Here is a 13044-nt window from a genome sequence, read left to right as displayed (position 1 = left end):
TCAATGGAGTACTCAAAACATAATGAATTTGTATGCTTATGGTATTCCTGGCTGTGGCCATCCCAGCTGAAATCGTGAAATACTTTGGCGTAGGAGCAGAAGGTCACACTAGTGTCGGAAGCACAATGCTAAACCACTAACGGCTCATTTCAATCCCTATCGCTGAAGTATAGTGCGATTGAAATTAAGGTAAATTCCGGTTGAGCCGACATGCAGGGTTTACTGTGAGTGCAGGCTCCGAACGCAGGGATATTGCCTTGCAATTCCAACCGCACTGCTTGAATCTAGGCCTAAGTCTCTGGCTTAGTGGTAACAAGTCTGCATGGTTTGTTCATTTTTTCATTTGATTTATGGGAGAGGTGAGGAACTGGGAACTATTGACTGTCATGTTTGTGTACTGTTAAGCAGCTGGATTCAATCCGTATAGCAGAAGATCTGTTAAAATGAAGGTTCTTTCCGATTGAGCTGACATGCAGCGTTCACCGTGAACGTCGCCTTTAAATTTCAATCGAGCTATAACACAGAACTGGGATACAAATTGAATCCAGCCCTAACTGCTAGACCACCCAGCACGGTTAACACTATTAGACAGTTGTCTATGTGATGTCATTGATTAACCATGAACGCAATCTGACACAATCAGAACACCAAGGCCTGATTCCTATTGAAACATGTCAGGATACCATTTTAATATTGTTAGTCTCTTAAATCAGATGTGCATTGCCCTTTCCTTGACAAACACTCAGTTCCACAAAGCGAGGGGGAAGAGGTGCAACGCAGGACAAATACATCTGCATGGCTAAGCAGGAACTTCCCCCTCCACTGGAATTTCCCCTTGTGCAAGAATAAGTCAAACAGGTGTTCTGAAGACGAGAGGGGTGTGTGTTTTGTTCTTTAAAGCCACTTCGTCAGGTTGACATCATCGTCGTCTGAGGTCTGGCTGCTGGTTTCAGACTCGGAGCCCCCGTCCTTTTGTAAGTGGGCCTCGGCCACACACCTCCAGTGGGTGAAGTGGAGGGAGATGATCCCATTCCTCTTCAGCTAGGAAGAACAAGAACCTAAGTAAAAACACAAACCTAAGCCTTGTTTATACCTGGTGTTAACATGCATCCTTTGTCCTGATCTTATCCACATTCTTATTGTGCCCACACTAGCCGTTGCATCTACACATTGTAGTATTGTGTGTCACTTATCCGTCCACTGTGTCCAGATTTGCCGGTTACTTCCTGTACACAAATTATGACAGATTCTTTCAAAATATGAATGTATTTATTTTAAAACAAGTGTTGATTGTAAGCTATAAAAAGAGTACCAGTACCAGTAAAAAGTTTGGACACATTTATTTTTACTATTTTCTACATCGTAGAATAATAGTGAAGACATCCAAACTATGAAATGACACATGGAATCATGTAGTAACCAAAAGTTTTAAACAAATCAAAATATATTTTTGATTTGAGGTTCTTCAAAGTAGCCACCCTTTGCCTCGATGACAGCCTTGCACACTGTTGGCATTCTTTCAACCAGCTTCATGAGGTAGTCACCTAGAATTGCATTCCAATTAACAAGTGTGCCTTCTTAAAATTTCATTTGTGGAATTTCTTTCCTTCTTAATGCATTTGACCAATCAGTTGTGTTGTGACAAGGTAGGTGTGGTATACAGAAAACAGCCCTATTTGGTAAAAGACCAAGTCCATATTATGGCAAGAAAAGCTCAAATAAGCAAAGAGAAACGACAGTCCATTACTTTAAGACATGAAGGTCAGTCAATTCGGAAAATGTCAATAACTTTGTACGTTTCTTTAAGTGCTGTCGCCAAAACCATCAATTGCTATGATGAAACTGGCTCTCATGAGGACCACCACAGGAATGGAAAACCCAAAGTTACCTTTGCTGCAGAGAAGTTCATTAGTTGCCAGCCTCAGAAATTGCAGCCCAAATAAATGCTTCAGAGTTCAAGTAACAGACACATCTCAACATCAACTGTTCAGAGGAGACTGCGTGAATCAGGCCTTCATGGTCGAATTGCTGCAAAGAAACCACTACTAAAGGACACCAATAAGAAGAAGAGACTTGCTTGGGGCAAGAAACACAAGCAATGGACATTTTGGAAATCTCTCTTTTGGTCTGATGAGTCCAAATTTGAGATTTTTGGTTCCAACCGCCGTGTCTTTGTGAGATGCAGAGTAGGTGAATGGATGATCTCATGTGTGGTTCCCACCGTGAAGCATGGAGGAGGTGTGATGGTGCAGGGGTGCTTTGCTGGTGACACTGTCGTGATTTATTTAGAATTCAAGGCACACAACCAGCATTCTACAGCGATACGCCATCCCATCTGGTTTGCACTTAGTGGGACTATTTGTTTTTCAACAGGACAATGACCCAACACACCTCCAGGCTGTGTAAGGGCTATTTGACCAAGAAGGAGAGTGATGGAGTGCTGCATCAGATGACCTGGCCTCCACAATCACCCGACCTCAACCCAATTGAGATGGTTTGGGATGAGTCGGACCGCAGAGTGAAGGAAAAGCAGCCAACAAGTGCTCAGCATATGTGGGAATTCCTTCAAGACTGTTGTAAAAGCATTCCCCATGAAGCTGGTTGAGAGAATGCCAAGATTGTGCAAGGCTGTCATCAAGGCAAAACGTGGCTACTTTGAAGAATCTAAAATATATTTAGATTTTTTAAAACACTTTTTTTGGTTCCTACATGATTCAATATGTGTTATTTTATTGTGTTGACGTCTTCACTATTATTCTACAATGTAGAAAATAGTAAAAATGAAGAAAAACCCTTGAATGTCCAAACTTTTGACTGGTACTGTAGAGATGTATAAAAACTCCCAGTATTTTACTGGGTAAAACAAGTATTGATGCCATAAGTCCATTGTACTAAATGTCAATGATTTTAGAGGCCAGTATGATGATTATTTAAATGGTTTGACCATGCAGATCAGTCAGATCACAATGAGTCTTAATAATCTACACCGGTCAAAAGATTTGGGCACAATCAGAATGTGGACAACATCAGGACAAAGAACGCATGTTAGACCCAGGTATAAACGGGTCTCCAGACACAAGCCTGGTCCCACACTATGTGCTTGAGACAACTCTACCGTACAGCATGACAGCAATGGAAGAGTTGGCAACAGCACATACTCTAGGCTACCTCAGCACTAGCCATTTTCATTATATTTAAACACGTCACTTCCTATGAAGTTTAAAGCAGTCACCGAAGATGCTCATAACATTAATGATATTATTGTAAGATCGTGTCACAAACTCAGACGTACATGTTCAGTTTTAGTCTGGAACTCTCTGAGCTCTTCCTGAGTCAGGGGCAGGAAGCTGTCATCGTTTTCTGGGTATTCCTGCCAGCCCATGGCCTTCAGTAACCTGCAACGAAACAGTGAACACTGCTTAGTAGACTGATGGTGTGTGTGTGTGTGTGTGTCTGTGTCAGTCATACCGGTGTTCTGCCTCCAGTGAGCTAGACAAGTGATCAGTGTCTGAGTCGCTGAGGGAGTGAGACAGGCCGTTCTCATTGCAGACTCCCTGGCTGTAGGCTTTGGGCTCTGGGGTGCTGCTCTTGCCCTGAGGAGTCATTTACACCAAAGAATAGACACCTTAATAAAACAGGTCACTTCTGCTTACATATGTAGTGAGCCATGTAACGCTCCACATTTGACATGCCTCTAGTTTATTTTCGTTCAGTCAGACTGTGAATTTACCTTCAATTGGTTTGAATGTAACATTTTGGATGTTGTTTTGGAGGGCCTTTGCGTCCCAATTGTACATTTTCTAGGGGTGTTATGTACCTCTCCAGGTGTCCCAGGGCTGCTGCTGGAGGTCAGGTCACCGGTGATCTCGTCCTTCAGCGTCCGCAGGAAGTCACTCTTCCGGTCTGGTCCGCGCCGCATCAGCTTCAGCCGTGACGAAGAGGCGATATCTATGGGAGGAGTCGTACTGAAAGGACGCTGATAGAAAAGAGGGAGGAAAAATGTTGAGCCCTTGCTTGTGGTTTCTAACAGTTAAGTAAACTTTTTCTCCCTTTATTTTGCTCCTCGGGACTGTATTTGTATGGCCTGCTATACGCTCTCTATGAACCCCTTTGGCCTGTGTAAGGGGTCTGGAGAGCTGCCCTCACCTCTTTGGGGGTGTTGTGGCTATGTAGCTGGGTGGCGGTGGCGGAGGGTTTGGCTGCAGACACAGGGCTGGTGAAGACAGAGTCTCGTCCTGACAGGTGGAGGCCAGGCTTGGTGGAGTCTCTCCCACTCGGCTTCCACTGAGGGGGCTTGGTGGGCACCATGGCAGACTTGGACACCAGGTTCTTATAGACTGAGTGGGTAGAGCTAGCAATGGTGGGCAGGGCTTTGCTGCCATTGATGGGCGGGGCTCCGGAGCTGGCGAAGCCAGTAGAGAACGCAGTGCATCCTGGGTCCTCCTTGGAAACCTTCTTGATCACCAGCATCTTAGACACCATCTGTTTGCCACTAGGCGGGTTCTCTGGAGAGATGGGAGCAACTAGTTAGGAGGGGGGAAATGACATGGAGACAAAGGGAGTGGGCTGAACTTTGTGAAGATGTTACTGGTGTCAACTTTGTAATGTCAATAGATCAATTAATCTATTAGAGGGATTACCCCATACTCCAGCGTGAGGAGCCACTGGCCTCATCTGGTTCCCAGGCTTTCCAGTTGTTTCAGGGTTAAGGGAGGGCTGGTAGGAAAACATTGACATTATTTCACAAGTTTGTATATACAGTATATTTCCTATGATGTTTTATGTTTAGCTGTACTAATCCAGGTATTTTCCCTGTTAGGTCTTAAATGTCACTATGCTCATTGACTAATATGTGACATATGGCACAGTAACTCAAGACTGTAAAATGTGACAAGAAGTTGTCAAGAGGTTTTGAGGAATGGAGGATGAGATTATTACTCACAAAGTCCTCTTCCACAAACTTCAGATTGTCCTCCCTGCTGTGTTCATCATTGGGGAACTTGTCCTGGTAGAGGGTCCCAGGGGCGCTCTTGCGGGGATGGAAGTTGCCGTTGCGCTGCCGGTGTCCCCCCTGCCTGTCCCCTCCTCCCGTCCCATGGCGTTTGGGTTGGCGCCCCGGGTGGTGGTGCCTGTCCTGTGCCGCCCGTGGCGCCCCGTGCCAGGTGGGATGAGCCTCCTTCCAGCAGGACCCCCCCGCTAGACCACCATGCCCCCCCTTCGCCACCCCAGAGTCCACAGAGTCATGTCTCAGGAGGAGAGAGGGCTGCTGCCACCCATCACCTGCAGACACACACAGGACAGTAAGTTTAATACTATGTAACGAAACAAACACCGCTCTTTCAAGCAGACTGTCAACAAACCACACATCACAAACACGTTTTTGGGGGGCGCGCAGGGTGTTCTGATCGTCAGGGTTACCTGCGGGGGCATGCAGGGGCCCGTTGTTAAAGAAGCCATCGGAGGAGTTGTGTCGGCGGCGGCTCACGGCAGTACGGCTGTTCCGGTGGTGATGGGGGTCGCCATGCTTCTCTAGGCTGGCTGCAGAGGACTGGATACAAAAATAAAAAGTTTATCACATGCACAAGTACAGTGTAATGCCTTTCTTGTAACCGCATTCCCAACAATGCAGTAATCAATAGTATTATAAATAGAACAAAAACACATGAGAAATAAGAACACTAGAAAGTAAGTAAGCCATATACAGGGTAAAAAAAAGTCTAAGAAAAACGGCAAAAGAATCACAAAAAAGTTGCGTCGGAGCTCGCAAGATTGCAGCCATAGAGTACGACGTCATCATTGTCAAAAAAATAAAGGGCAGTGAAGTGAAACCACGTGCTCCCAGATCATACCCCTAGTCCTAGTATCTCCACACACACAATTATGAAACAGGAACGAATTCTCTCACAACCAACTCAAAATGTTTCATTGATTTATTTAGCAATACAATGTCACACAGATACATAATACATATACACTATATATACAAAAGTATGTGGACACCTTTTCAAATTAGTGGATTCAGCCATACAAGTTGCTGACAGGTTTATAACATCGAGCACACAGCCATGCAATCTCCATAGACAAAACATTGGCAGTAGAATGGCATTATTGAAGAGCTCAGTTATGTTCAAAGTGGCACCATCATAGGATGCCACCATTCCAACAAGTCAGTTCATCAAATTTCTGCCCTGCTAGAGCTGCCCTAGTCACCTGTAAATGCTGTAATTGTGAAGTGGCAACGTCTAGGAGCAATAACGGCTCAGCCGCGAAGTGGTGGGCCACACAAGCTTACAGAACGGGATCACCGAGTGCTGAAGCGCGCAGCTCGTACAACTCGACGGGACTGACCTCAACCCCATCGAACACCTTTGGGATGAATTGGAACGCAGACTGCGAGCCAGGCCTAATCACCCAACATCAGTGCCCGACCTCACTAATGCTCGTGGCTGAATGGAAGCAAGTCCCTGCAGCAATTTTCCAACATCTAGTGGAAGGCCTTCCCAGAAGAGTAGAGACTGTTATAGCAGCAAAGGGGGTACCAACTCCATATTAATGCCCATGATTTTGGAATGAGATGTTTGACGAGCAGGTGTCCACATACTCTTGGTCATGTAGTGTATCTATGTAATATACAGTCATGTGGACATTAAGCAGCTTAGGTTTGGTGTTTATGTAATAACTTTGTGTTGTCCATCAGTCACTACTATCAGCTTGATCTTACTGGACTGCCAATGTTGAGATCGGTATCCACAACTAATTTGGCTGGTGTACAACCTGAAAAAAATTACCTGGTATAGGCTACACTCTGATGACCAGATTACTCCAAGCTCTTGCTGAGAGTAAAAAAACACTGTTCTCATTTAGCTGAATCTCAATCCTGTGTCTAGTAGTCCCAGGAGCAAGACAATACCACAACAGGCTCTCTTGCTTTTCACACTTCTCCATCTGTCCATTCACCTTCCCTTTCTAGTTAAATAAAGGTGAAATAAAAATAAAATAAATAAAATTCTACTGCTTTCACTTACCACACGAAGAAAACACATTACAAATCATACAGAGCCTGGAAGATAGCAACTCTATGAGGAATGAATAATAAAACAAGCAAAATCCCCTTCACTCCCTGTCAGTTTCTTCATCCTCTCTCCATTACAGTCTACATTCATTCAATATGACTTCCTTGATTTTCTCCTGTCTGTTTCCCTTCGTACAAACTGTATCTCTATTTTTCCTGTGCTGATTGCAGTCAGTCTGCCCCCAATAAGCCTGCCCCTGGTTGTGCGCACACACAAACGTACGTAAATACACACACGGTCTCACCTTGGCAGGCTGGGGCGTGGAGAAGTTAAGCCAGGCAGGAACAAAGTCATGCTGCGCCATTTAGGTCCAGTGTCTCCTGTCAGTGGATCGAGGCATCAAACCTCATGGCAAGGATCTGACACAGAGTAAAATGAATGAGAAATCTTGGATTTTGGGACAAAAGAAACACATTGTTACATAAGACTTGTCATTATTACCCCAGAGTCTTTGGCTCTGAAGTCCTCTCCTCTTCCTCTCAGTCTCTGCCTCCTCTGTGGGATTGACTCAGAGTGTGTGATGGAGAGCAGCACCTCACTGCCGAGCCCTCCTCCTCCTCCAGGACAGAACAGCCCCTTTCCCCAGAGGCAGACCCCGTCGTCCAGGGTGAAAAGTTGGGAGTCGGGTCACAGGATTCTGGGATTATCTGGAATGGTGATCCAGAGGCGCGTTGTTACCCCCAAATTCGTCCTGATCACTCTACCCGAAGCAGGTAGGATTCTTTGTCAGGGGACGAGACACATGGAACCTGCTTGATCCGTTTGTGAAACAGAAGGGTCTGATTGGCGGGCTCAGTAGACAGGCAAGTGAATTGCCCAATGGGAGAGGCAGGTGCAGGTTGTCTGCTGAGATTGGAAGCTCTGGGGCATCGAGCCCTGTCAGTGTGAACGGGACAGTTCCACTATGACATCAGAAGTGTGCTGGAAGGAGGTTCTGGCTCTTCTCCTGCCACTATGAGTGCCAGCTCTTAGTCATTTTAGGCTCTACCCAAACACATGCAGAAAATAAATCAATTCAGAGACCTCTTTTTATTCCAATGGAGGTCACTGAAAACCACAGCTCACCTCATTAAACTGGTGAAAAGGCTGTCTGGGGTTGAAGAAAAAAAAAAAGGTGTCTAGTATTACAGTCACATGACAGTAAAGGCAGTAGAATCCACTGTTACATTTCTGACATCTTCAATTCCGGTCAGTGAAATGTTGATACTGCAGAACAACGCATTATAATGCAGCTTTTCAATGCATGCTAAAGACAAATGGTGTCTCAACGGCTGGTTAGATTGGTTGCTTTCTTCATCTGTCCTATTATATTTGCTGGTATAATTAGCTGTAGTTGTGTGGTTGAAGGATGAGAGTGCAAAAGTTTTTAAACAGTATAACAGCAATCTCTTACAATCAGTGTTCTGTGTGTCACAACACACCTGGGACTCCTTTGTTGAAAGACAAAAAATAAACGTGTACATAAAAGAGGGAACCTCTGAAAGGCAAATATCTTCCTTTCTTCAAAGCAAAGAAAGTGTAGGAACATATGGAGCATGTGTCAGGAAAGGTGCTGTGCAGTTACTCCTAGTATTTTCCGTCCTCTTGTAGTGTTGCTTTCACATGTAGTAATATCTGCACTTATGCAGACCGGACCTGCAAACACAAAACAGAAATACTTTTGAATCTCAGACACACCGGTAAGGTTGTAATGCACAGACCCTTAGCTTACAAGTTTATGCAGGTGTATACCCGAGTCATGTTTCCAGCACAATCTGTACTGTACGTCAAACTTAATGAATAGTTCTCCCAGAACACCTTTGATGAACCCACAATATAGCTTCTCATTCAAAAAACAGCAAACACATTGCAATGGTAAAAATAAACGTTTTGAAGCAAAACAATCAAAAACCAGAGCTCTTAAGACATTTTATACTCTCTTATAAAACTGCAAGCTTTTATCAAATATGTATACCAGTCTAAAAATATTCTAGACCTGAAATGTTTCTCACTCTCTCCCAGCTCCTGATCTAAATCGGGCAGTGAGTGATTGTGTGTTCTAAACTACTAAGAACTGCGACCCATTCACAGCATGTCATCATCATTAATGATCATGAGGCTGCAGTGCTTCCTAAATACAAATCAATAAACATGACTTTCCTAGTTAAAAAGGTCCAATTATATTTCTTTTTTTATTAAAAAATCCTTTATAGCACTGTGATAGGCTGTCCAATGGCTTCCATTGTGTATTGAGTTGACCAAGTTATTGTGGACACATTCACTTTTACAAACAAGTTAAGACATTGTCAAAATTCTTGGCAAGTTAAGAAATAATTTGAGCAGATTCAGGAAGCAAAAACTTTGATCACTGCTAGTTAATTATCTGGCTAGCTACAAAAGTATGGACACCCCTTCAAATTAGTGGATTCGGCTATTACAGCCACAACTGTTGCTGACAGGTGTATAAAATCGAGCACACTGCCATGCAATCGCCATAGACAAACATTGGCAGTAGTATGGCCTTACTGAAGAGCTCAGTGACTTTCAACATGGTGAAGTGGAAAAGTCTAGGGGCAACAACGGCTCAGCCGCAAAGTGGTAGGCCACACAAGCTCACAGAACGGGACCGCAGAGCTCTGTAGTGCGTAAAAATCGTCAGTCCTCTGTTGTAACACTCACTAGCGAGTTCCAAACTGCCTCTGGAAGAAACGTCAGCAAAATAACTGTTCGTCGGGAGCTTCATGAAATTAGTTTACATTGCCGAGCAGCAGCAGCACACAAGCCTAAGATCCCCATGCACAATGCCAAGTGTTAGCTGGAGTGGTGCAAAGATAGCCGCCATTGGACTGGAGCAGTGGAAACGTGTTCTCTGGAGTGATGAATCACGCTTCACCATCTGGCAGTCCGACGGCCGAATCTGATGCCAGGAGAACGCTACCTACCCAAATGCATACTTACAACTGTAACGTTTGGTGGAGGAGGAATAATGGTCCGGGGCTGTTTTGCATGGTTTGGGCTTAGTTCCAGTAAAGGGAAATCTTAACGCTACAGCATGCATTGATATTCTAGATGATTCTGTGCTTCCAACTTTGTGGCAACAGTTTGGGGAAGGCCCTTTCCTATTTTATCATGACAACTCCCCCTGTGCACAAAGCAAGGTCCATAGAGAAATGGTTTGTCGAGATCGGTGTGGAAGAACTTGACTGGCCTGCACAAAGCCCTGATCTCAACCCCATCGACCACGTTTGGGAAGAATTGGAACGCCGACTACGAGCCAGGCCTAATCACCCAACATCAGTGCCGGACCTCACTAATGCTCTAGTGGAAAGCCTTCCCAGAAGAGTGTAGGCTACTACGGCAGCAAAGGGGGAACCAACTCCATATTAATGCTAATGGGCTATGATTTTGGTATGAGATGTTCAACGAGTAGGCGTCCACATACTTTTGGCCATGTGATGTACAGTATATTCCTTGTAAACTCGTTGTAACCAAGTTGTTAGCAAGCTAGCTAGCCACGACTTTCACCAAAGCTAGCAAGTCAACTAGCTAACATACAGTAACTCGCATAACTACGACCCAGTATCAAACACATACAATATATTTTTTGCAACAGAGTAACGTGAAGTTGTTTCTAATATTGCTATCAAATTTCTGCAAATAGAGGTAAACAGACCTTCGCTTCGTTGGCACGGCTTCAAAATGGCTACCGCGTTAGCCCACACGGGTTCGGGGGATTGGGGCGCTAGCTAGCTAATCACGTTATATCTACCGTTAGCTTGCTAGATTTGATATGATGATGCCAAAACCTACTTATATCAAGCAATATCTTAACGAAATATGATTTTAAAAAGATATCTTGACTATTAATATTCCTTTAGCACTACAATACTTCCTGCTATGTGCCTCCAGATTAAAGTGGCGATTGGGTGTTTGTTTGGGTTTTTGGAGCGCTCGCGGAGCTTACTTATCTGGGGTACGTTCAAGTTCTTATAATTTTGCAACCTCAGGCGCGTAGCATTTTGTTTCAAACTGAATAGGAGTGGGATTTTTTGTATACTAAAAACGTCGAAACAGATTAGAAAGAAATTAGAGTTAAAACATTTTGCGATCAAAATTGCCTTTATTTCTTTATTTAACTAGGCAAGTCAGAAACAAATTCTTATTTACAATGACGGCCTACCGGGGAACAGGGGGTTAACTGCCTTGTTCAGGGGCAGAACGACAGATTTTGACCTTGTCAGCTCGGGGATTCGATCCAGCACCTGCCGCCCCTGTTTAACTAGTACTAAAACAAAGTACTAGCTAGCTACATATTTGTGATATTGAATGCAACACACTATTTTCCAGGCAGGCCCACTAATCAAACGCTGCAGAAATCAAACTTTCGTCAGACACAGTGAATCGAGTAATCGACCTTACAAGCCTATGCAATGGCTAATTTATTATTGATCTGCACAACATGAAGATCAAGGGTGACTACATTTTTTAAGCACAGGCTTTTCTTAGAACATGTCTATAAATTTTGATATCTAACGTTGTTAGATAATGCTAAAGAGGTCAAAGCTTGTTAGCTAGCTAGCTAACCAGTTTGATCTTATGTTCTAAAATGCACATGCACCTCTTCCCCTTTTAAGTAAAAAAAATATATCTCATTTGCATTGAAGTGACAATTGAATCCTTGTGTGGTAAGTAAGAACATTACACCAGCTCCTATGACACCATCATATTGGTCTATCTGTCAAATTGACCTTGCAACAAATAGCCAAAAACATCTGGGTTTTCTGGACCAGGATACACAGTGGGCCAGATCATATTAAACCCTACTGAGAAATGCTTTCTGCAACACTGTCTTTTTTTACTCCCATGGTCCAACATGGCGATCTCTGCAACGGATACTCTGCGGGTCCAGCTGCACGGTGAAGAGGGAATGTTTTTATACCAGTTCCAACCATTTGATATCTCCACAAGTTTCCATGGCAACTAAGCTACTGTTCCGGAGACTAGCCTCCTCCAGGTTTCTGACCCTCTGGTCCCTAAGCTGCTCTGCCTCTTTGTTCTGCCAGGGGCACCCCACTCCCAGGGCCCCTGGGAGGAGAGAACCAACATCGCCTCAGCATGAAAACCCTGGTCAATGCCTTGGCTTCTCCGCCCTCCTTCCATTCCTGGGTGCCCCCCTGCTGATAGCGGTGACCCAGTCCTACCTCCCCGAGGTGGCCTACGCCCAGGTGGTCTATGGGGCCTCCATCATGTCCTTCCTGGGCAGGGCCCGCTGGGGCTTTTCCCTGCCTAAGGGAAGCCCTGCCCAGCAGACTGGATAAACCTGGGCAACAGTGTGGTGCCCTCCCTGCTGGCCTGGCTGGCTCTGCACTGCAGGGACAACATCGCAGAGGGAGCCCTGGTGGTCATCATGCGGCTGTGCCTGGCCCTGCACAACAATCAAACTCTGCTGCCTGGCTACCCCAGCTGGTTGAAAGCCTTGGAAACCATACTTACTCTGGTAAGAAACCTTCTCCTTGGATGCCACATTGACACTGAAGGAGATGTGCCCGGAGAAGAAAATCAAGACAGTTGACTAGGTAATGGTGGCTAGGGGATACTCACTCAGAGTTTACACTTGAGAGCTAAAGTATCTCAAGAAGACAAGTGAATGAATAGTGGAACACAGATCAGGGTCTTGTTCAGTAGGAGTTAACGGGAGAAAATGGAGGTGGTGCAACATTGTTTAAAACAAAAAAAAGAAATTTTCACATATGGATTTTATTTTAATCAATGTGTTATTCATGACACATCTGTTCCTCAACAGGTGAGAATTGAAATATAAATTTACTTTAATCTAGTGCCGTTGCTGAATGAAGGTGATACAAGCTACAGTATTTTCAAACAAAGGGACATTTCTCAGTGTTTTTGGAATGGTGAGTACGGACTAAAAAAGGCACTGATATTTACAGTGTTATTTTTTTTATATACACAATGGCTGCGTTTCAGTCAATGA

General features: G+C 44.4%; 1 protein-coding gene and 1 pseudogene across 2 annotated transcripts; one reads left to right on the top strand and one right to left on the bottom strand.

Annotated features, from left to right (window-relative positions):
- Positions 1–658: 658 nt before the first annotated feature.
- On the bottom strand, positions 659–11006 carry LOC120056046 (vasculin-like protein 1). Of its 2 annotated transcripts, none has more exons than XM_039004189.1 (11): positions 10726–11005; positions 7515–8708; positions 7318–7432; positions 5419–5548; positions 4943–5280; positions 4641–4716; positions 4147–4505; positions 3818–3976; positions 3469–3593; positions 3293–3395; positions 659–1041 (listed from the first exon to the last, which is right to left on the bottom strand). In XM_039004189.1, the coding sequence occupies exons 3-11, from the start codon at positions 7375–7377 to the stop codon at positions 895–897; spliced, it is 1497 nt and encodes a 498-aa protein (XP_038860117.1). In that variant the 5' UTR covers positions 7378–7432; positions 7515–8708; positions 10726–11005; the 3' UTR covers positions 659–894. The 2 variants fall into 2 exon arrangements, with proteins under 2 accessions (XP_038860117.1, XP_038860118.1); XM_039004190.1 differs by having other exon boundaries at positions 944–1058; positions 10726–11006.
- A 919-nt stretch (positions 11007–11925) lies between these two features.
- On the top strand, positions 11926–12628 carry LOC120055362 (annotated as a pseudogene).
- Positions 12629–13044: the final 416 nt, after the last annotated feature.

This window comes from Salvelinus namaycush, chromosome 11 (assembly GCF_016432855.1).
Source record: "Salvelinus namaycush isolate Seneca chromosome 11, SaNama_1.0, whole genome shotgun sequence".
Classification (NCBI taxonomy): Eukaryota; Metazoa; Chordata; class Actinopteri; order Salmoniformes; family Salmonidae; genus Salvelinus; species Salvelinus namaycush.
The sequence above is the reverse complement of the archived record's forward strand: the minus strand, read 5'-3'. Positions and strand labels throughout refer to the sequence as shown.